We start from the raw sequence: 24413 nt of genomic DNA, 5'->3' as shown, positions 1-24413 counted from the left end.
AGGAAGTTCCATGTGTGCAAAATTCAGCGTGAACACACTAAAAGTAGGCTGTTTTAAAGAGCCGAAAATAAAAACTGTAATGCTTTCTTCGCTATTTTATGGTTTAGCAAACACAACATTGATTATAACAGAGATTATAAAAGAAAGCTTTTTTTAAGAAATGTTCACATTACACAATATACCTTCTCTAAAGTGACATTCAATTAGACATTCATAGCAACAACTGTCAAAGTCATTCTATATGTGTTCAACACATCCTTCCTGCACCACTAATGTTCTCCAGGGGAAGTGGTAGTAATGTTCATTCCAGTAGATTATTTCATGAAGCTGGTTATAGTGGAGTTCAATGCAGAAATGAGTCAGTGACCCCAAAGTTTTGACCAGTGGTGTATTTCGGATTGCCCAGCACTAATTTTATGCAAGGACCCTTTGTGCTCGTTGTCCTCCTGCTGACCCTCGAGAAGCAGGGTTTGAAGACAAAGTCGATGCGGAGATGAAGTTGTATATTCATGATTGTTTGAAGGTCTCCATTTTCCAGCAGACCCCAGACTCTGCCGTACCCCACTGTGGTTGCTGTCATGTTTCCAGTTGATTGTTCAGAGAATTTTGGATTCCACAGCCAAACCAGACGTCTTATTTTCTCTTAAAAACGAGCGCCTTTGTGGCCGCGTTGAATTCCGCGCCCCCTAAAAGATAGCCCCCTTTTGTAAATGAAACACATAATTACAAAATGTTTACTTCCAGGCTAAGAACACCAAAGTTCTTGTTGACCGTTCCCTCTGGGTCCAGTGGCTGGCGTCATATTTCCCAACGTTTCATGGTTTTGACATATGTCCGCAAATACCAAATTGGATTTAAAAAAAAAGACTGAAGCACTTCCCCTGTGAACCACCGGCGCCAATCGGCAGCAAGACGTCCAGAGGTTTATATAACGGCTGTGTTTTTTCTCAAGGCATATTGAACTGGATGGCCGAGGATGCTAATGCAGAGCAGCCATTCACACATTTAGCTTTTCTCAGATGAGAGACTATGCTGCGAATCTGACCACCGTCATGTGTAATCCGCTCTGACATGTTGTGGTGACGACGCGCCTGTTGTTGCACTTCACCAGCCACCCTGGGCCACATTGGAAGCTGCCTTCTTTTTATAGATGTAATGGCAAAATGTAGAGATTTTTTAAAGGCCCACTCTGTCGAGCTTTAGTAGCATTTGACTTGTGTGCCTTCCCCTGACCCCGAAATGTATTTAATATCTTTAAATCCGCTGGATCCAGATTACATTGTCGTACAAAGCAACCGATACACACCCTCATATGGCAGCGTGCGCATATGCTATTTCAGTTTTCTTTTTGTTGTTGTTTTTAATCTAGAAACTGAAGGTCCTTGTTTTGATTCTTGATTGTAGATTTATGGTCATGCTCAAAGTGCTTCATCTCTTGACGTTGACAGAGAAATTAAAGTAATTCAGATATGTTGCATTATATTCACTCATTCATCTGTTTCAAGCACATGGATTTAAGAACAGAAAACACGTCTTTGCAGTGGTAATTTATTTCCAGTTGCATCTCTTCTGTAGCTTCCAGGATGCAGCCTAACATGAGCTTGTCTTGTAGCCTGTTTATTTAGCTGACACTGATCCGGGCTCTAACAGGCCCATCGGGTCCAACTAGGCACATTTGAAATGCTGAAGGTGATGCTTTGAGGGTACATCAGTTGGAGAGCCAACCTGCCCACTTGCCTGAGGACACTTGTACACACTTTATGTTCACTTTATGTCACTTTCGATGCTCCTTTAACCTGACCTCTTTCGGAAGGTTGAACATGTTTGTTGATGTTGGAAAAGAAAAATCACATTATTACCTTGTACTAGAAGGAAAACGGTCCCTGTTGTGGTTATACTGAATGCATCGATAAACACATGCTTATTTAGCATGCTTGATTGAGATTTTTGCGTTTGCATTTAATCGCGCATGATTGCACTGACTCATTTGACCTGGGTTAGAACCCAGGCATCTCAGCTGGCTGCTTGTAATTCTGTAAATTATTGAAAACTCTAAACTTTGCTCTGGGTCAAATAGAAAGACTGTCAAGATGCAAGATAAAGAACAAAGCAAACGTTACATTTACTTTCTGATGAAGGTCCCATACTATAACAATTGTGCAAAGTGCAGACTCCACTGGAGTGGCCTTTTATGGGAAATTATAAAGATAAAAATATGATTACAAAATAGCATATTTAGCCCTATCTTTACTGCTATTCACATTGCTTGGAGACAAACAATGTGAATTCTTACTGATTATTGTGATATCATAAATGGTTTGTTAATGGGGTTAGGCAAGCAAACATTTCTTTGGAAATTGAGAGGCTAGAAAGTTACTATTGTTAAAAATCAATAGTTTTGGCAAAATGTAAGCCTAAGTCCTACTATTGTGTTCTTAATATGCCCCCTTTTTAAAATTGTAATGGCACGAGCTGGATCCACTGGTCACGGCGAATGTATATTTTAAGACACTTGGCTACATGCCTGTGATTGTCTCCCCAGCGGCTTTCCTGCCCTTGAGTATTTTCTCAGCCATGGCCAACCTGTGGTTTTCGGGACTATTATTGCACAGTGATGACTATTTAACATTCTAGCGTGAGACATGGGTGTATGGAATGTGTTGGATAGTAAATTAATTGGGCGAGTCTAAATTTAAAAATGATTAAATACACAGGGCAGCAGAACCTCTGTGGTTTCCATTTTTGCCTCATTTCGGGTTTGATGTGTTTGTTTTAATTCACCTTTGTGCTAGAATCATCAGTGCAAGGCTGAGGCGAGGTTTGCACAGCGGATGCATGTGGGCTCGGTGTCCAAACGTCGCAGTGTGAAAATAGCTTGGCCTTCGAGCTCGCGGTCTGGGCATAGAATAACATTAGCAATCATTATGAAAGGTTGTGTGCACAGGCAGAGAATGCAATATGTGTGTTTTGACATCTGCATGTTAGAAATCAAATGCGTCAGTCTGGGACCCCCCGGAACATGTACAATCACACAATCACATGGTCAAGAAATGAGAATGATGTGTGTGTGTGTGTGTGTGTTGGTATTTAATTTAAGACAGTCAGTAGGTGGTCCTATGGCAGTAAAATCTATGGCAGAAGTGAGGAGCAGTTCCACTCCCAGGATGTGTGGTCAATGTGATTTTTTTTTTCAGAACTAAATGCTGTTTTCCTCCCACCACCAGAGTTCTGCAGAAACCCGTCAGCTCCACACAGTCTGCTCTTTAATTTTAACCCTCAGAGTGACAGGGAAATAAAAAGCACGCCAAAATGGCTTCACATGTTTCTGTGACTTTGATTGCAGAAAATAATGGATCTACAGCAAAGAGGGGATCATTTTTTTGCGTGTGTTTTATCCATAGCTACTTATTAGTGGTCACCGTTGAGCAGATGTTTTCAATAATGCAACAGAATTCCAGGTCATAAGAGATATTTTGCCAGGAATTTGTGGGGAAGGGGGCTCAGTTCTGGGTATCGGGGGACTGAAGTCGCTGTTTCGACTGACAACTTGGGGGTCGGCGGGTGGACGGGAGGGGTCTCTTCTTCAGGAACACATTTTTCTATCCATTTGCTCTTGCTTATGTTATTGTGAAGCCTAGACACCAACCATCATAGCTACCCAGAGAGTTCCAAGAGCTCAGGGCAAAATATCTTCTTTAAGAAGATAACACATGTGCACAACACAACCAAATGGAGAAATCCACCAGAAGTTGTTTGAATGGCACTAACTGCAGTGGTCTCCAGAGCACACAAAACAATACTGGTGACCAAGACATACATCAGTTTCTTTTTAAATCATATGGGTTCAAGATTCTTTGTTTCTTAGTTAAAACCAGTGATCTTCAAAATGTGGACACCAATATCCATTGACAGGGTTGTGCTGTACCATTTATTGCCCAGTTGTTTAATTGCAGTTTTGTTTTTGTTTTTTTACTTGATTTGACCCCATTTTGTTTGATTTGCGTTTGATTTCAGGAGTTGCAGTTTCTTGCATAATCTCAAAAAAACTATAGACAGAAAAAGCAAAGATAATTAAAAAAACAACAACACATCACTAAATTGTAAACATAATGTATGGGGATTGATGTAAGGCAAATTCTTCACATTCTGCACAAACTTTAACTTGGGTGTGACCTGACTTGATTTCAGTAGACAGAGGTCTGAGATCAGAGGGACTTCTCATTAGTCTCATGCTTATGAACGTCAATCTCTGGAATTCATATGCATGGTTTATTCAGCTGTGTCTTAAAACATAAACCTGAGCTAAACGGTTGAACTAACTTTGGTCAGAGGTTAAAGATTTAGACTTGGACCACATGGAGACAAAACAGAATCTGTGCCTCACAGTCAAGCTTCAAGGGTTTTATCCTAATTGGGTTTGAATTGGTCTACTTCGCTATGGGTAAAATCTCAGGACTCGAAACCTTGTTTTGGATGGTGTTTGCTAAATTAATTGAGTAGCCTTATCGAGCAGAGTAGCTATATCCCGCTCTAATGAAAATTGAAAAGCCATCCAGAAACTATTACCATTACAAAATAGAAGGAGATGACAGAAGAGGTTATTTCCCTCTTTTACACCACAGTTACTCTGCCGTGGAAGCCCCACTAATGAAACCACAATGGGGAAAGTGTTGCGGCAAATCACCCAGATTAGATCCATATACTAACCAATTCCATGTAAACAGTGTGATGCTGTTGACAATGAGAGTTTGGGAAATTGTCTACAGCGCACAACCACTCCTCAATATACACACAGGGTTGAGCAACTTGTTTTTTGGCATACTTGAAATTCCAAGGTTTTGCGACCAGTCATGTTGCAGTTGTGGACGACATTATTCTCTCGGTTAGCCCGGTATTTATCTTGAACATAGCAAAAGTTATCTCTTTCACCGTCATGTCTATACTTGTGCTTCCAAGGTTTGCTCCACACTGCCTTTTTCCATACAAGGCAAAGCATATGCATCTGACCTATGTTTGAAAGGGCAAAAGTATCCTTGCCAACAGGCCTTAGAAGCTCCCGTAGGGGAGCTATGAGAGACAGAACTCTTGTCCTTAAAGTCAGTGCTGCTCTTGTCTCTCCAGATGGTTTCTGCTCTCCAGAGTGGGACGGCATTGTCTGTTGGCCCAAAGGTCCTCCGGGTAAACTTGTATCCACCCCGTGTCCTGACTACATCTATGACTTCAACCACAAAGGTAAGACCAGTTAGAGGCCCAGTGTGGAAAGAGCAGTGGCCTCGTGTGGTAAGAGGGCACATTGCAAACAAAGTAATACCCATGTATTTATCAGAAATAGTACTATACTCACATGTCAAGTACCCACACTAGCTTCAGCCATGAAAACATGCTATTAGGCTGGAAAGCCACAGGCTCTAAGAGTCAGGACTTTTTGTCTCATCGGCAAATTGCATCTGGAAAGGGCCACTCAACTGTTAATCCCTGTTTTCTGATGTCCCGCTTGTTTTTAAATCTTTCTTATAATAACTATGATGTCTGGCTAAAACCACAAAGCCAAGAGAAGATCCACTTTTTGTGCTGTTGTAGAGATGTGGCAGTACAACATGGTTGCATTCTTTAAGATGCTCATTGTTGACAAATAAAAACCTCTTGGTGACTTTATTTGATTAAGAGACTTGGTTTTATGAAACTACATTACCGTAAATAACATTACCGTAACAACATGAATATTCAAAATGTGTTTTTACCATCTCTTGTTTCTACACAGAATGACTGCAAAGTGGCAAATCTACTAGATCCTCAGTATGCACATCCATTTCTTTTTGGTGGAGAGCTTCCTACAAATGTTACAGCTGCAGGCTGCAAAGGCAGAAGTTTGATTTTCAGGGCCACTGCACATCATCTGAAGAGATCTATTGGCACATATCCAACTGTATGATTTTAGACGCAAGGACTGAATGTTCTGTGTTTTATAATGAGAATTTTACATGAGGACGAGCACCACATGTAAAGACCGGCGGTGCCAAATGCCATTGTAATAAGAAAGATGTGAGATCAAGGACCTCCAGGAAATGGGGATTAAGATTAACATTGTTTGCAGCATGCTCTCTATCCATTACCCACTAGTAAATGTGCCTTTAAAGTGCACTGGGTCACTCATGCTGCAGCTTAGAGATGTGCATTTGTATCACATAAAATCATATCAAACGAACACTTGGGGTTTTGTTGAAAAAAACACACGAGCTGTGGTGCCCTGATTAACATGGGACTCGTGGGTATGATTGTCATTGTCATTTTGCAGGGTTGTGCGTCTGTCTGTTTCCACAGCCAGAAATGTACGTATTTAAATGTTTGCACTATTTGTTGTCCAGGTCTTGCATATCGGCGATGTGACAACAATGGAACATGGGAGCAGGCTTCCACTAACAAAACATGGGCCAATTACAACGAATGTGCAAAATTCCTCTACCATTACAACCACAGCCATGAAGAGGTGAGATACCAATTATATTCCGTACCTTCACATGCTCTCTGCATTCCACCGCAGTAATTAAGTTGCTTGTTTAAATAAATGATTGAGTTCACCCCGCCATTACGCCCTTTGTGACAAGTCATTGACATCATATGTTGTAAAGTACAATCATTCAGAACTTTAATCACATGTAATGAACAAAATGATTGCGGTGGTAATGACCGGGTGGCAATGCGGTCGCAATTAGTTAAATATCCATCAGCTGATGACACCATAAACATTTAGAATGGTTTTCTATAAAAGCTGCTTCCCACATGTGACTTTATCTTCCACTTTGAAGGAAGCTCAGGATGCATAGTGTGTCTGCAGCTGGGACTGTCGGCACGGCTCTGTTTTCATCCACTTAGATTTCTCCAAAATGCAAGCAGATGAAATGAATGAAGGAGTGAAGTAAACAGTTGTAAATGACTCGTAGTTTGTGCCACTCTGCACACAACGCCTTTCTTGCAAAATGTAACAAGAGTAATCGTTGATGCCACATTGTGGAACTGTGGTGTGGAACTGTGGGCGCCAGTGTGAGCACTTATATGTGGTTGCAATTATGTGAATGTCCGTTTCATTAGCAACTCAATGCGCTGTCACATTACTCTTTACAAAAGTAGAAATTAAAACACTTGAAAAGTGAGTCACCGCTGATGACTCACTAAATGGCCTCCCAGTATTTGAGCTGTGTTAAAAAGATATGATGCTTTGGGTCTCAGAACTCTTTCTGCATGTTTCTCTTCTTTAACACATCATTTGCTTATTTACTTAGTGTAGTAATTATGTTGATCCTTCAAAAAGATATTTGCTCCATAGGTAAAAGATGCCATTGTTAACAGGAGGTTGTTTTTAAACCTTAAAATGATGGTTTCACAATAAACCAGGAACAGAGAGAATGGCACTTTCAAGCAGACATCAACACAAAGAAATACCTTGTGCAACTGCACATAACACATCCTGCAACTCCACTGCGTGTGCATACGAGCAGCAAGTCAACTGTGAAGGTTGCACAGCAACATGAATACTTTTATATACGGAAGCCTCCAAAAAAACAAACAAAAAAAGGTAAAACATCAGAAAACCCAACTTGGTAATCCGCTGTTACTGTTAGTCATCCTCATAAACGCATGCGCTTATTCCAGCAGAAACAATGCCCGTCGAAGAAATCACATCAGCATTGGCATTGTCAAAAGATTTTGCTGCGACAACCGCTCACACATATTTTTGGATTATGGTTATTGGCATCCTTCATCAAAAGTTTTCTTAATTGTGAATGAGGCTGCAGCATGCCCGCATAACACTGTGTCTTTAGATGAGATATGATAGACCTTGTTTCTTCCGCTCTGGGAGAAATTCATGTCTTAAAAGCAGGCTTGCTCTACGACTATGTTTGTCAAGTCAGAAGGAGCAGAGAGACCAAAGGGACTGTTGTAACAGGGGATGAGAAAGTGAAGAAGAGTGAGTGGTCAAGCAAGGATGGCATCATCTTTAAGGACATTCTAGGCAATGAAAGGCAGTTACCATACTAGGCCAGTTCAATGTGGTTTCTCTGCAGTATATTTCACACAAACAGAAACTTGCTACACTCAGCTTCCAAACAGCTTTGTTGCAGCACAGCGGGAGTGTCCTCTTGGGGCAGCTCAGAGAAATACCTCATCAAACGGGCAGATTTAATATTGTCTTGGACAATGGTGATGAGAACGCCCCTTAAAAAAATGTGACCACACTTAGCGACCTAATTACACTTGAACCATGTTGTCATTACCACGGGAAAGCGAGACCTAAGATCATAAATACTAGCAGCACTGACGTCCTCCAGGCACATGCTGAGAAAATGCTTTTGTTACATCAAAGACAGGCAGCGATCTTCAGCTATCCCCCTATTGACCAGCAGCTGAAGATGTGACCTCAATCACGGCAATCACAATAAGAAGTCACACTCCTGCATGTGTGTCTGGGGGAAGGCACGTACAGCATACAACATTGTGTTTTGTAACCGCGGGATTAGAACAGCATTGTTGTTTAGAAACATAGGAGGAATCATTCTGTGAGTTTATACGTTGAACCACAGGTGATAGTTATCTGCTGAATGAAATGGTTTATCAACCAGACAGTGAATTACGCAGTATTGCAGTTTAGATTTGACTTGAAGTTTGTGATTAGAGTGCTTGTTTAAAAAAAATCTCTTCCTTTCGATTTCACTGCTGATTAGAACTCATTGTGGAGGAGTTTTTGTCTCACTCACCAAAGGACAGGTGAGATAGGAAAGCTTGCCTTGCTTGGACTTGTCCTGATTTATATGCCAGCTCATGTTAAAGCCAAAGTAACTCTGTGTGAATTAGCAACAAGATAACAAGGTAACTATGGTACAAAGATGAGCCCAAATCCACGATGATTCAATAATCCAGCATGACTCTGCTTCAAACCACAGTGTGTTTCTCATGCCAGGCAAAGTCCTTAGTGCAGCCATTGGGTTTTTTGTTACAAGTCAAGTGTGAAATACCATACTTGCACAATCTAGTAGGTGACTGTACAACATCTGCTGCCATGATTGCGCTCCCTTTTGTTTACTCGCATTTTCCGACCATTCATGCATGACTGTCAGATTGGAAATTGCGCTAACGTCCTGGCATTTTTTTTTTTTTTTCTGTTGGCGGGGAGGGGGGCGGGGAAGCCGCTATCGCTATAGCGCTAGGCTAACTCGGCAAAGTTACGTGCCGACAAAGTTTCTTTGGTGGGGGTTATGACTGGCTTCACGCGGGCCGGACAGAGACACGCAGCGGGCCGGATGTGGCCCGCGGGCCGTGGTTTGCCCATGTCTGCACTAGGTCCTCACCTCCACATGCTGCTGTACTGTCTGCCATAGATATATACAGGCTAGATGTCTCACGGCGCAGAATCGAACGTCCGCACTGGCCGCCATTTTTCCACAGTCAGGCAGTCACTGTCTGATGTATTGAATGTGAGGGAACGTGAGTGATCTGAACAAACATTAATACTCTGATCTCGCTGAAAACCTGACGGATTTGCACACAGTTTGCTTTCTTACAAACGTTCATAATGTAGCAATAATTCTGGATGGTTGAACATGTTGAGAGTGGAGCTTTCTATTAGAAAAAAAGCATAATGGTGCTAAGGCAGCCTATCTGCACAAGTTAATACGACCTAGACCACTAAGATTTTCATTTCTTAAGTTAAGTTAAGCCAACAGCTATTTCAGGACAAACTAGTATTTTGTTCACATACAATATTTGTGGTGTCGGTTGTAGTTATTCGCTGAGGTGCGTTTCCTATAACGGTGCAAACCAAACTAATGCAACTTATAGCTACATCTATTGCTGCTGCGTGGACGCAGTCTCATCAGTTCATGCAGCAGAGACACGGTGATCAATGAACTAGAGCTGCTGATATCTCATCCCCCACCTGTTTGATTCAGAGTCTAACGGTGACAAACTGAGATTGCAGTCCGTCTTTTTTGTTGTTGTGATAAAATGGATTAGGATTGGTAGGTCTAAATAAAACAAGCAATTTGACACATGGCGAGACAGAATAGCTTTTCTTTTCAATATAATTTAACTTAATTCGCAAATGATTTAAAATTGGATTGCTTTGTTACAGCATCATGCATTATGATTTCTACAGGAAATCGGTGACTGAAAAAATGCCGAACTTCTGTGCTGCTTATGGGTGCAGCAATAGTCGCTTGTATGATCACATTTCATCTGTAAGATATTGTTGGAGCTGTTTGATTAATGTTACGATTTAGTGCTGGTTTGTTAAGTTTAGCGTTTAGCATATACGTTTTTATTAAATATGGGTGTGTGCGTGTTTTTGCTCTTTTCACATGAAAGCCTATGGTTATAAATCATTAATAAGTATGCAGTCTCATAACTATGCTTATAACCTTTATAACAAACCAAACCGCTCGAAATTCGGGTGAAAATAGAGCAATTTAGGGCTATTTAAAATAACATGCACAATAAGAATACATAGTTCTGAGTGAGAGAGGCGGAGCGAGGTGACTGTGGCAAGATGGCCGCCAGCGCGGACGTTCGATTCCATTGGCCAGCAGCGCGGATAAGACATCTAGCCTTCTGTATATATCTATGCTGTCTGCTCCTGACATCGCATCTCACTCTCTCTCTTGGATCATTTGAAGCTGCCGCTTATGCTGCGGCACTTCCTGCCGTTCCTTGCTATTTCGGCAGCTTAATGAAGTCTTAACCTTGCGTTCGCCCCCTGGTGGTTGGATAACTGAAAGTGCTTGATTTGACATGTACGGTAGCCGGCTTTTTAAATGTTAATATCGCCGACGATCAGCTTAATTTATCGTGGCAGCCAATGTCGTGATCGTGATTAAAATTCGATTAATTGTGCGGCCCTAGTCCAAATTTACATCCGAGTCAACAGTTTAGACAGTCTGCATGGAAGCAGATAGTTACCATAATCCAAATTAAAATGCAATAGCAGAAATGCTTTTTCAATTTAAGAACGAAGCTGCATTATTTGACTCATAATTAAAATGGTTAATAAGTCATTCAATCTGCATTTTCATTTTCTTATTCAAGACTGCTCATTCTTGTACTTAATTCAAATGAAAAAGGAAAACACATTTGAGATTTAATTTTCAAAACATGCACCAGCAAAGAGTTACCAAAATTCGATATGAAATGTAAAATACGAAAATGAAAAAGCAATAGCAGAATGCTTTTTCATTTTAACAACGAAGCTGCATTATTTGACTCATAATTAAAATCATTAATAAATATTGCTATATGCATTTTCATTTTCTTATTCGTGTCGCACCTTTTATGTCACAATCAAAAAGAAAACTGAGGGCATTGCTTTTTCATTTCCGTGGTCCGGCCCTGCACAGGAGTTACCACAACTCCAAAATGAAATCGCAATCGCAAAGTAAGCGCGCGGCGCATGAAAGTGACGTCAGCAGCTCTTCACCTCCGTTGTGGGTATGGCGGTATGACGCCAAGTGTCATTTGCCTCCTGTTATGTGTAAATTCTAATGTTTGTGAATTTAATAAATGTATATATATATTGTATATTTAAAAAAAAAAACAACCAAAAAAACGGTATAGCGGTATGACACCACTTTGCCATCGTTACTTTTCACGTTATTGAAGTTGCCGGTAAACGAGATTTAAATTGCCGAAAAACGTGGACCACTGATGGATCTCGTTGGTCGGACAGATTTGAGCATGGCGCACATTGACACAATGGATCAAACCCTGCTGGATCTAGACGATCTAGGATCTGGACGCTCGGCACCGAGTTGAGCAGGTGATCTAGAGCTTGGCTGCATATTCTGCCGTCCCAGATACGGACGCAAACGAGGTTGACCTAGCCAACCTGTTGTCAGTTATGGAACACCTTGATGCACCAGCACAACATCAAAGCTAAAGCTATTTGTTACATGGGTGGAGTAACAGCTGTTCGGCGTCGGCCACCAGTCCATCCGTCGAAGGCAACAGATCAATCCGTCGACTGGTGGCAGATGCTGGTGCGAGATCCGTCAGTGGTCGGCGATTTAAATCTCGATTACCGGCAAGGTAATCGAGATTTAAATCGCCGACCACTGACGGATTTTTTTTTTCTTTTGAAGTTGCCCTTCAATGACGTGAAAAAAGTAACGATGGCGAAGTGGTGTCATACCGCCTTACCTTTTTTTTCTTTTTCTTTTCTTTTTTAAATAAAAAAAATATGTATATCTTTATTAAATTCACAAACATTAGAATTTACACATAACAGGAGGCAAATGACACTTGGCGTCATACCGCCATACCCACAGCGGAGGTGAAGAGCTGCTGACGTCACTTTCATGCGCCGCGCGCTTACTTTGCGATTGCGATTTCGTTTTGGAGTTGTGGTAACTCCTGTGCAGGGCCGGACCACGGAAATGAAAAAGCAATGCCCTCAGTTTTCTTTTTGATTGTGACATAAAAGGTGCGACACAAATAAGAAAATGAAAATGCATATAGCAATATTTATTAATGATTTTAATTATGAGTCAAATAATGCAGCTTCGTTGTTAAAATGAAAAAGCATTCTGCTATTGCTTTTTCATTTTCGTATTTTACATTTCATATTGAATTTTGGTAACTCTTTGCTGGTGCATGTTTTGAAAATTAAATCTCAAATGTGTTTTCCTTTTTCATTTGAATTAAGTACAAGAATGAGCAGTCTTGAATAAGAAAATGAAAATGCAGATTGAATGACTTATTAACCATTTTAATCATGAGTCAAATAATGCAGTTTCGTTCTTAAAATGAAAAAGCATTTCTGCTATTGCATTTTAGTTTGGATTATGGTAACTATCTGCTTTCATAAGTCTGAGATAACTCATTTAGGAAGGACAGTGAGGAGCACGGCACTCACAAATTTTCTTTCTTTTCAAAACTGTCCTCAAGACCTCAAAAGTATGAATAGATCAGACTGCTGGTACCCCTATGATTATCATTTGCACACCACTTTTCAACATTGCATGAGAGCATGGTGCGCACAAATAGAGGAATCACAGACTGGTTCCAGAATCTCTTGGCCAAGCCTCTCTGAATACTGATTCTCTTTGCTCTTCCTCCCAGAGGGCTGTCTAATGACTCTGGGTACAGAGGCTGAATGCCATTGTAAATCAATGAAATGCTGTTCTACAGGGTTGAAATGAGTCATGGGATTATGTAAAACAGAAATAAGGCCAAGAGCCAAATCACCGACAAATAATTGTGTATTGATGTGAACGCAAAGACCTAGAAGAAAGCTGCTGCAGGGATGCAAAACTATTGTGTGTTTAGAAATATTTGAAAAAGATGTTATCAGAACCTCATACTGGTCGGCAGTCAGAAGAGTACAAACAGGAAACGACTGAACCAAGGTTTCAAATTTACGTAGCTTTCTCAAAACCAGCATAAAAGAGTGACAAAATAAATCATGATGAATATGAGAAAGTAGAATATGCTTAAAGGGAAATATTCTTGTACTGTGTGTCTTTCTGTCATTGCCCCACTGATGCCTGTCTCCCCACTTGAAGCTGAATTATGTGTAATGCTTTCAATGTTGAACACAAACTCAATCTCAAGTGACCCCTTTTGCATGCTCATCGCACTCCAATTGTAGCTTTCTGTATTACAAATGAGATGTTTACATGTGCTTCAGCCATGGCTATGTGGGTCTTTATATATTCTCAGCTTGTCTCAGTGAGTCCTGAAGGATCTGCAGTTGATGCCCTTTGTGCTTATTCGGTATATCACCTTTTTCTATTTTTTATTTTTATGTGAAAATTTCCATCTCAGTACATGACTTTCTCCAGATTAAAAGTAAACAAAAAAGGAGTTCCCGCATACATGGCCAACTTGCAGAATGTGTTGCAACATTTTGGTAGCGAAAGCAAAATTTTGCGTTTTGCATTTTGCTTGAAAAAGGTCCATTACCGTACCGAAACATCACAATAAACTCTGCAAGTTGGCCATGTGTGCGGGTACTCTTTTTTTTGAGTAATTTGGACTTAAATGTCAACCTCAGACGCACCTGCCGAGGAAATAGATGTGCAAAGATTGCTGCCCTCTCAAGATTAGATGTAAAATATGGCACAAGTATGTCAACATTCAGTTAAGCAAATCTCAATGTGAATTGCAGTGCAGTTTTATAGATTTGATTTTTGCGTTTTTTTTATTTTTCTTTATTTTTTGGTCATCAATCAAACATTGTATTGCTGTTCCACACACATTTCCTCTGCCCTAGGTAAATAACCCCGCCTCCTCCAGCATCTTTGTGACTTTATGTTTATGTTGATGAGTTCCCAAGGGAGTGATTGCAGTCAATGGCAAATACATATGCACCAGATTAAGGTCCCACATGGCACAGCTGCCTAACCGCTGACCAGCACCACAGTTTAGAGAGTCGTTTTTTTGTGGCACAGTGAGCTGAGTAACAGGCTACAGCACATGGAGCTGTTTGCCTCGTAAAATGCACAGATGGTCTGCTAGGTGGCTCTCGTCACAGTGTCCTCTGACTGCCAGCTCAGGGCTGGAGGTTCACAATCCCAAGGAGCTTTGTCCACTCGTGTCGCCCGTGTCAAAATCTGTTTCCATCAGTAAATTCTCTGAGCACATTTCTGTCACGAAGTAGAACGTTGAGGCACGCTATATCCTAGCAAGTCAGTCTGTCAGGCAGGACAACATAATGGTGTGTAACCATTGTAACTTGACTCTCTGTGATTAACACCGCTCCTAGTATTTCCCACAGGAAGGAGGTGCTGGTGCAGAGCTAGTGGAATTTAAAATAATGTGTTTCAACCTGATAGTGTTTCTCTTTCATCGTATATTGAAGAGGAGTGGGTGTAATAGCAGCACAGAGCTAGCTAGCCACAGCCATCTATCCACGCTGCATTAGCATCTAGTTAATAATAATTTCATTCAACTGAAATGATCAACAAGTTGCTGCATCAATCAGTTGACTAAGTTTGTCTTTTAATTTTGTTTTTCCTCTGCTGGCTAGTTTTTGGTACATTCAAAGCTACACTTTACTCAGGGTTGTGCTGCTGACAGCTGAAGTTACAGCAGTGTTATCAGGTGTCACCTATTCATGGTGGTGTTTCGAGAAAACCAAAGATTCTAAAGTTGAATGGAGCAGTTGTAAAAAGTGTCTGGGGAACAGAGGGCACAGATCTAGGAAGTGTAGCCAGCAGTGTGAAAACTTCTTTCGGACTGTACTGGAAATGTTTACTGTTTGGTGAGTGTGGAGTGTAAGTGTTACTGTCATCTTTAATTTTGAAGTAAAACAAATCCACAAATGTCTAACAGAGTTTAAAACTGTGCCATCTGAAGTATTTTAATGAAGGATTTTAGCGTGGTTTTCTAGGCTGATGAGCAGCCACTGCAGCGGGTGGTGTTGTCATTGCATAAGGTTGTGATCACACAACATTATGCGTGATCAACATCACCTGCAAGGTACAGGTCCAAAGAAGGTACAGCCTACATCCTCAGGCAGGCACCCCCTCCTCTCTCTGCCCCATCATTTAGCATTCACTGAAACTCACTGTTACAATTTGCATTGTTCCAAAAATTAAAAAAAAACAACCAGCAACTCTCAAGTGTCCATCTCAAAATGTTTTAATAGTATCACTTGGACCAAGCATGGATGCCTTTAGAACAAGCTTTCCTCAGTGTGCATTTGCAATTTGCATTGTTGCACTAATCAAAACATCACTGAATGACTGCCTGCATGAAATGATTTGTTTTTACTGTTTATACTGTGCTAATTTAGAACAGTGGGTGATAACAAGACTGAGTGAAGGATCTTGTTGCACTTCACCACTTTTACTTTCATCGTTTACTATACAGTGTGTGAATGCTCTGAACAAGATTTTGTTGTTATATTCTGACAATGACAATTACAAGAATGAATGAATGGGGTGATTCCACAAAAGGCCAAGTGTCAACTTCACTGAAACACTATGTCACCCTTATGGTCCCTACTCGGCCCGCTTGGAGCCCCGAGGGAGCAGGGACCACAATGGTAACGTTTGGAACCGTGTTGGTGCTAGTACAAACCGATCCGAGGCGAGCTGAGCCGAGCCCTATAATGTTAAACAGCTGTGCAGCTTCTCTGATCAAAAGCAAATGTTCACTCTTACCTTTAAAACATCACAGTCCTCCCATCTCTTTTTTATATGTTGTAATTTAACCAAATTTCCCTCTCAGACTGACCTGTTGAAACATCCATCACCTATTCACATGTAGTAACTTTTTTTTACACTGGTTCGAACCCAGTAGGGTTCACCACTTCTCTATTTTGTTCAAGAATGACAGATTATGTTACTGTGGCAACAGTTGTGAAAAGCCCTTACAACAGTCAGAAGCCTCAATGTCTGTGTCATCATCTCTTTCAGATACAAATACATATAATTTGTGGTCTTTAGTTTGCGTAAAAGAATTTTAAAATGTTTCAAGTTTTTTCATTGATGTTTTCGGTCACACATTTCGATTCATTCGTGTTTCTTTTTTGTAATATTTTTGCATTGGATTTATTGAAATTAGTTCTGCAAACGACTTGTTCTTGTGATCAAAAAAGTTAATAAGCACACACTTTCTGCGATTAGTGAAATGTTAGTAAATCTCTGATTTATCATTTATATAACTTTCTTCCATACTAGTAAGTAATTTATGGACAAAGTCTAGTCGCAGTTTTGCTTTGTAATCACCTTTATTGTTTATTTATTGATAGTATATTCATGGTCTTGAGGATTCCCAAACACAGTACGACCTGCCCCTCCTTTCCAGTCCCTGTGTTTCATTTGTTGTTGTCAAACTGTTAGCATCTCAAACTATCGTCCTTTTTCAACAGGAGGTCTTTCATCGCCTATATCTCATCTACACAGTGGGCTACTCCATCTCCCTCGGCTCACTCATGGTTGCAGTCCTCATCTTGGGATATTTCCGGTGAGTTGTTTTGCGAGAATGTTTGCAATCAACTGCAGCCACTCTAGCGGGAAAAACCTCAAAGTGGGGTCACAAATTAGAATTACAGCAATTGCTTGAAAAAAAATATATATATTAGGGCTCCATGAAAATGGCCACAGCTGCATTATCGCGTATATGTCACAGTGCTAACCAGACACCTTTGACTTAATCTTTGACTTAAATGAAACCTTGCATGAATGAGTTTGCCCCAAACCCATATTAGTGCATGCTTCAGTGTCTGATATTTTTGCTCTAATGGATATGTTTCAAGTGGATGTCATCATGTATGTTAAATATCGCCTAGATGATAATATAATCAATGGTAACGTCATACTTTTATGAGATAAAATGCATGCTCATTCTCCAATTGAAAGATACTCATATCTCGTACTGCACTACTGTTTACCTGTTGACACTGCTGTTTACGTTTCATTACTCGTACTGCACTATGAACATTTCTACCTCGACTGCCGCACTTATGTTTCTTTTTATTTTTCTGTCACAGTGTATACATATGTAGACTTGTATATATTTTTAATATTTAGGTATATGTGCACATTTAATGAATACTTGTATATATATATATATTCTTATTTTACTCCTCCACCGAGTTGCACATTGTTTATTGTATACTTCAGTTGCACATTGTTTACTTGTTTACCCTTTACTTTTTACTTCCTGTTGTTTTGTTTTTTGTTTTTAACCTAAGTAGTGAGATAGAGAAAAACCGGAGTCAAATTCCCTGTTTGTCATGCACAAACTTGGCCAATAAAGCTGATTCTGATTCTGATTCTGAAAAATATAATTAAACGTAAGTACATTTGGTTATTTCTTTGTGGTTATAACTATATAATCAATCAAGGCAATAAGTCTTATACCACTGGAAAGGAAACTGTTTATTTCCTGTTTAAATGGTATGAGCTGAGTATGTGGGTTGCACCCATGAAAATGACTGTTGATGCCAGGCAGCTGCCGTTGATTGCAGTTTTTTGGGTTGGATGACTGAAATCTGAAGGAATGAGGCATATCGGAAAGTTTGCCACTTGTTTCCCAGCTTTGCAGTGTTTGAAAGAACCACCCAAAAGCCTGGCACCTCTTCCTCACGCTGCCCATCAGTCTGACCACTCACAGCCAGTCCAGCATAGTTGTGTAGTTGTGTTGGGCACTAACAGCACGGATACATGTGTGGGAGGGATTGAGGTTCAGACTGATGCCACGATATTTCACCCTCTTCACTGTCAGATACTGTAGGTTTCCTCTGATATTGCTCAGTATTGCTCTTGTTTCGGTGGATTGAGTTGGGTCTGGTCTGGTCTGTGGAAATATGGGATTGGCACCGGTTGCGTTGTCTCTTCAAGATATCATTTAGCAGGATGCAGGCATAGTTTTTCCAGGGAAAAACACATCATTACCCTGCCTCTACTGAACCATATCACTGTTATATTGGTGCAGAAATCAGCACAGTGCTCTCTGCATCTTCTCCACACTCTGACCTCAAGACACAATTTCTGTCGGCAGAATCTGGACTTGCGGCTAAACGTAGTGTTCCACCACAGCTGTCAGCACATGGAGAGAGCGGAAGCTCAGAACAGGAGTTGGTCTTGACAGCAATAGAGGCTGTTTGGTATTGGCAGAGTGGATTTGACAAATATTTCTTGGGCGCAACCCAAATACCCAGCTCTTCTGCTCATCCAACAGACTCAAGAATCATTGATATGGGTGGCTGTGGCTCAGTTGGTGGAACAGGTTGTCCAGTGGTCGAAGGGCTGGAGGCAACTGTCCACATGTGGCAGACACTGAACCCTAAATTGCTCCCAATGGGCCCAACAGCACCTTGCATGCGTGTGGGTGTGAATGGTTGAATGGGAGGCCAATGCAAAGCGATTCAGGGTACCACGAAGGTGCTGGAAAGTGCTACATACGTGCAGTCCATTTACCATTGTTACAACAAAGACTTAATTGACACAACATTTCCTCTCATTTTCCTGAAGTAATATTCATATGGTATTGTGCTTAACGATAAAATAGACCATCACAGCATCCACAATAACATATCTTGAAAATCAAAAAGGTAACATTCTTTTCCTTTCGCTTTTGCTGATGGCAGTCAGGTTTTTTTTGTTGTTGTTGTTTGCACTTTTATTTATCTATTTTTTTTAGCACAGGAAATCAATCAGGAATCAATGTGAAGGTGCTGTTTACCAGCTTTCAAAACAGCGCCTCGCAACAGGCAGGCAGTCAGAAGCCTTGAGGAACGCTCCCAACTGGCATCAGAAAATCTATGGGCCAAATGAGTTTAATAAGTTGTCCCAGGGGCCCATCTGACATTCTGGCTGTGCACTCTGCAGCTCTCCAGTCATGTCTCCTCGTCAACATGTCAGCTTGACAGCAGGAAAGCCCATAAATGTTTTCCAGAGGGGTGGGCTGGGAGGGAGGGAGGGGGATATTTCGCATGAGAAGCAGAGTTCAGTATTTTTGCATGGGGGACATGTTCACTGCATTAGTTTTCACCCACGACTCCCTAAATCAATAGCTCCACGGGGGCCGTAGGCCCGCGATTTAACTCATTAACAAGGTTTTTACAGCGAGAAGTTGTTCAATTAGACTGACTAATAAACACATTGTTTAAGAGGCATATTAAATTGTCCATTTAAAGTTGCTTGGAAAAAAGGAAGATAATGAAAAATTTTGTCTTTTGCTCTGCTGGGAAATAACCTTTATTGCCATTGATCGAGCACCTTGGTGTGAGGCCCGACAGGCTCAACGCTCACTCACTCACTTTCAGAGGGGATGTTTTGAAGACTGCACGCTTTCCTTGACACATGTTTTGCAGGCTTGTGTCTACATGTATTATGTATATGTATTGAATGTATTATTATCAGCGTGGAAGTCAGCTGGAGCCCATAACCATGACCATTGTTCACATGTTGTGTCAAGTTTGTGGCACAAAGGTGTGCAAATCCACACTGACTACATTGACTACACACACACACACACACACACACACACACACACACACACACACACACACACACACACATTTTCTATTGGTCCACGCTCTGACCTTGTTCTCCACTCCTGATTTGTTTCCTCTCCTCTCAGGCGACTGCACTGCACCAGGAACTACATCCACATGCATTTGTTTGTGTCCTACATGCTGCGAGCCATCAGTATTTTTGTAAAAGACGTCGTGCTCTACTCCGGTTCGGCCTTGGAGAACATGGAACGGGTCACGGTGGAGGATCTCAAGTCTATTACAGAAGCTCCACCAGCCAGCAAAACACAGTTTGTGAGTTCTCTCTCTTTTTTTCTCTGCAAGAAAAAAACAGTTGATAAACAGGCGCAGAACATTGTAACAGTAACCCAAGGAAATCCTCGGACATCTTTTCTTTTTTTTCTTTTTTTTATCAAATAAGACTGTAGTTTCAAAGCATGGCATGCACTTTGATTGTTGTTTATTGATTTATTCCCCAGTCAGTCTCTCACTACAAATCTCAATATAATTCTCCCTTTCTTGGTTGATGAAAATGCTGAGATTTTTATTTATCCTGCTTTGGCATAAATGAGTATTTTTAACGCTGCCTATTCCAGCCTTGATATAGAGTATGTGCCAGAATATAGGTAGATGCATTGATGTTTGGATGGAAAGTTTTAAGACAATTTGAGGCTTTAAGCATAAAGGTGTACTAATGTAAAACCTGTGCATTGCCAGTAACAATGGTTGCTAGATTACCAAATGATATGAAAATGGAGATGGAGATGGCAATTGGCAGTAATCAGCCCAGACAAAGAGGTGAATTGATGGTGAGCGCTCTGATTATCACAGCGAGACAATGCAGCAGTAGCGGTTGGAGGTAGATTCTGTCCAGGAGGCTCCAGTGAGTCTCTGTCGACTCAAGTCCTCTGGGTGCACACCTCCACCGCTGCAGCAAGTCACAGTGGATAAACTGCAGAGCCTGTCCTTTTTTAAAAGTGATGATATACATTCTCCCCGACCTTTGCGCCACCTAAAAGCCAAAGGTGCTGTTTTTAATCCGCCCGCTAACAGAATTAATAGAATTGATATTTAGGACCCTATGTCACGCCATGTGCAAAGCAACGCCAAGTGCAGTGCAAGTGCATTTGCTATTTCAAGAGCGTTTCTTTCCCGTCTAGCACCCGCCCATGTTGTTAAAATAGCAATGGCACTTGCGCCCATCAAACGTGTCAGTCTGGAGGAAGCAGAGAGCGATTGGGCAAATGACCAACAAAAACCTGGTCTAAAGCCGATGCCACACTTTTCCATTGTTTTGCTGTTATTTTAAGGGCACATTATCAAGACACTACACAACACCTGTGCACTTTGCTTGTTACACACACACACACACACATGCACACGCACACAAATGGATGAGCAGCAGCATGCACACACATGCAAAATATTACAAGTAAAGTGATTGCAATGTGAAAGACTGTGTTAAATCTTTAGCGTAAAATGACGCTAACAGACATACTTTCACTTTGCGCACGAGCAGATCTGTTTCTTCTGAAGAGAGCCGTTCGTTTCTACTACTTGGCTAATGCGCCATCAAAATAGCAATCTGCCGAGGTGCAGGCGCACCAGCCTCTTAAAAGGATTGAGAGATGACACTGTGATTGGTTTATTGCTCGTTACGCCAAAAACACATCCATGATTAATGAAGAGACTGAGGACAACCCCTTTAAACCATGCGCCCAGCGCATCAACCATTTTTCCACAGTTGAAATAGCAGAAGTGGATGTGGACATGCCCCAAATGCAACTGTGCCATGCACTTCAAACCATGCATTTTAGATTGTTAGAATAGGGCCCTCAAAGTTAAATCGATGTACATCATGCATGTGGCGATTCACCACATTCTGTATATGCCAGTGAAACCCAGGAGGACCCACAGGGTCTGAAAAATCAATTGAAACAGATGTTTTTATCACAAAGGCTGCAGCTCCCTGCTGCGATGACTTGGGTTCTTCTGTATTCTTGGTCCGTAGATTATGTTCTTATCTCCACAGTGGCACATGGAAGGTTGGTGTATTAGGATTTCATGTTGATTAACAAGTGACCAAATTCCGCTAGCCCTAAATTTCCATTTCCGTTTCTTTTACTTCACTTGCTCAAGTCAACTTAAACTCAATTAACAATTCAATATAATTATTTTGGGATGTCACACTGTGTTTGCAGCCAGAGGCATGCACCGCGCATCATGCGGCGGGACTTGAGGGAAGTGTTTCAAGGCTTCACGCTGAAATAATGGTGTGACAGGCATAAATTCCTGCATCAATAGGAGCAACATTCCAGACAAGCCTGTTAGGACCAGGTCTAGGAGCAGAGGGGGTTTTATTGATCTGTTTGTAGGTTCACTTAGACTTTCCACAGCTAATAGGCTGACATCTGGCTGAGAAACGTGGCAGGGCGAGTTACCATGTTGCGCTATGCATTTGCCAATCTGAGGCGGGAAATTGTGTTAAGACTATCGGTTAGAGCCATTAAAGTTCACTTCCTATTCCCAGCTGGTGTGAAATGTTGGCTTGTCATGGATGTGATGAGGTTTTATGAAAATGTATGTAAATTACACAATTGCCACAACTTTGCAAAGAATACAAAATGTCTTTCATTAACAAGTCAAATGTGTAGGATTGGGTACTTTCTAGTGGTAAATAGCCCATTCATTCATTACGTCCAGCTCTGTGTCTGCCGCCGTGTTCGTCACGATCACTTCAGTTATCAAAACAGAAATTGCAATCAGACTGGGAGACTGACCGACCTGCCCTGGAGACGGCAGGTGAATTTAACATCATCCTGCAAGCAATTTTTTTCTTTCTTTTTTTTTTTTTTATCAGCAAATGTCATGTGGTAAAAGGCCACTCTGACGTTCATCCCTGTTTGTCTCACTTCATGTCACGTCTCTCTTATGCCAGCTGTGATTTGAGAGTATAATCACGAATCCCTATTTTGTGACTATGGCTGCAATATGGCCACCACCGTACAAGTGGACATGTTCTTAATGTCAAAACAGATGCCAACAATTATTAACTTTTTAACTTTTTTTAAATTATTAAGAAATAAAAGACAAATCGTAACTTTTTTGCCACCTCCTACAATTAAAATGCTTTTCATACAACCGCTGTTCCATAGTGAATTGCTTTGTTGTTGTGTTGCTCACAGCGCCTCTGATTTTATTTGCAAAACTGAGTAGGATCAATACTTACTACAAGGTCATATGCAAAATAATTTTTTCCATAGATTAAAAAATAAATTGTTGTGTCTCAACCATCAACTCTCATTTGTGCACAGATCGGCTGCAAGGTGGTGGTGACGCTGTTCATGTACTTCCTGGCCACAAACTACTACTGGATCCTGGTCGAGGGTCTCTACCTCCACAGCCTCATCTTCATGACCTTCTTCTCGGATAGGAAGTATCTGTGGGGATTTACTCTGATTGGATGGGGTGAGCTCTGCCTCATTTATGTTCTTCTTCCATGTCCATGATTGCAGTTGATTAGCCTGCTAAATGGCGCTCTATTTTAGCGGCGTGTGTCATTTTCATTCGCCAAGGTGTCCCCTTTGGGAAAGTGCTCGGCCTCCTGGTGGTGTCTCGCATAATAAAGAAAGTCTCTGTCCAAAATTCTGAATTATGAATGTGGGTTTTTACGGCACCTGCATTGTACACACTGTGCGTATTGGATAATGTAAGCACAGCGCATACAATGTGGATGCCGTGCTACCCAGATTGCACGTGCACGTGAGAGAACACTGGCTCCGCCGGAGCGCTGACTTCTTTTAACTATTGATATCTTCTTTCAGGGGTTCCTGCCATGTTTGTGACAGTTTGGGCAACCGTGCGAGCTGTTTATGCCGACACAGAGTGAGTGTGCATTAATCACAACGGCGTTATCATAACCTTCACACAGTTCGTTCGACAGTGATCTCGGTGGGCAGGTGAGAGCCGCAGAGTGGAACATTCATCATCAAGTGTCAGGGGTGTTATTATTGTGAATTGATCAGCGAGTCTTTTTTTTTTTGTCCTTTACGTCTCGATCTTTCAAAAACCTTTGAATGTGTCACAACGTAACACAACATAACATCGATTTTCCAACACGTTACCTCTGGCTCTCGCAATCCGTGGCGTGCAACAGAGAGCCCAGGGCTAAGCTGGCACCCAGCAGAGGTCTTGAGGGATTAAATTATATATTTCACATAAACCAGCAGCACAGCGGCAAACACGACTACGTGCCATTGATCCATCTGTCTTTTGTCCTTTTGTCTTTGGAAAGTGAAACAAGACAAGCAAGCTGAGAAGCAACAGCTGAGGGCGGGATTGTTTTAGTGACTTCTCTTTCTGTTGTTTCCATATTAGGATCTGTATGAGGCATTTTTTCGGATTCAAGAAATTATCTGGACCTTTTTTTTTTTTAACCTAA

The 24413-nt window shown here is 41.2% G+C and overlaps 1 protein-coding gene across 1 annotated transcript in view; it reads left to right on the top strand.

The window, feature by feature from the left end:
* pth1r (parathyroid hormone 1 receptor) overlaps nucleotides 1-24413 on the top strand; it is a 53568-nt gene that overhangs the window by 22274 nt on the left and 6881 nt on the right. The window contains exons 3-8 of the mRNA XM_076021633.1: nucleotides 5122-5232; nucleotides 6366-6487; nucleotides 16862-16956; nucleotides 20080-20266; nucleotides 23287-23440; nucleotides 23797-23857. Coding sequence (XP_075877748.1) covers nucleotides 5122-5232; nucleotides 6366-6487; nucleotides 16862-16956; nucleotides 20080-20266; nucleotides 23287-23440; nucleotides 23797-23857 — 730 coding nt within the window. The remainder of the gene's footprint in view (nucleotides 1-5121; nucleotides 5233-6365; nucleotides 6488-16861; nucleotides 16957-20079; nucleotides 20267-23286; nucleotides 23441-23796; nucleotides 23858-24413) is intronic.

Source organism: Nelusetta ayraudi, unplaced genomic scaffold, assembly GCF_046127955.1.
Source record: "Nelusetta ayraudi isolate G7.1 ecotype Tasmania unplaced genomic scaffold, CSIRO-AGI_Nayr_v1 ptg000011l, whole genome shotgun sequence".
NCBI lineage: Eukaryota > Metazoa > Chordata > Actinopteri > Tetraodontiformes > Monacanthidae > Nelusetta > Nelusetta ayraudi.
This window is presented reverse-complemented; position numbering and strand designations above follow the sequence as displayed.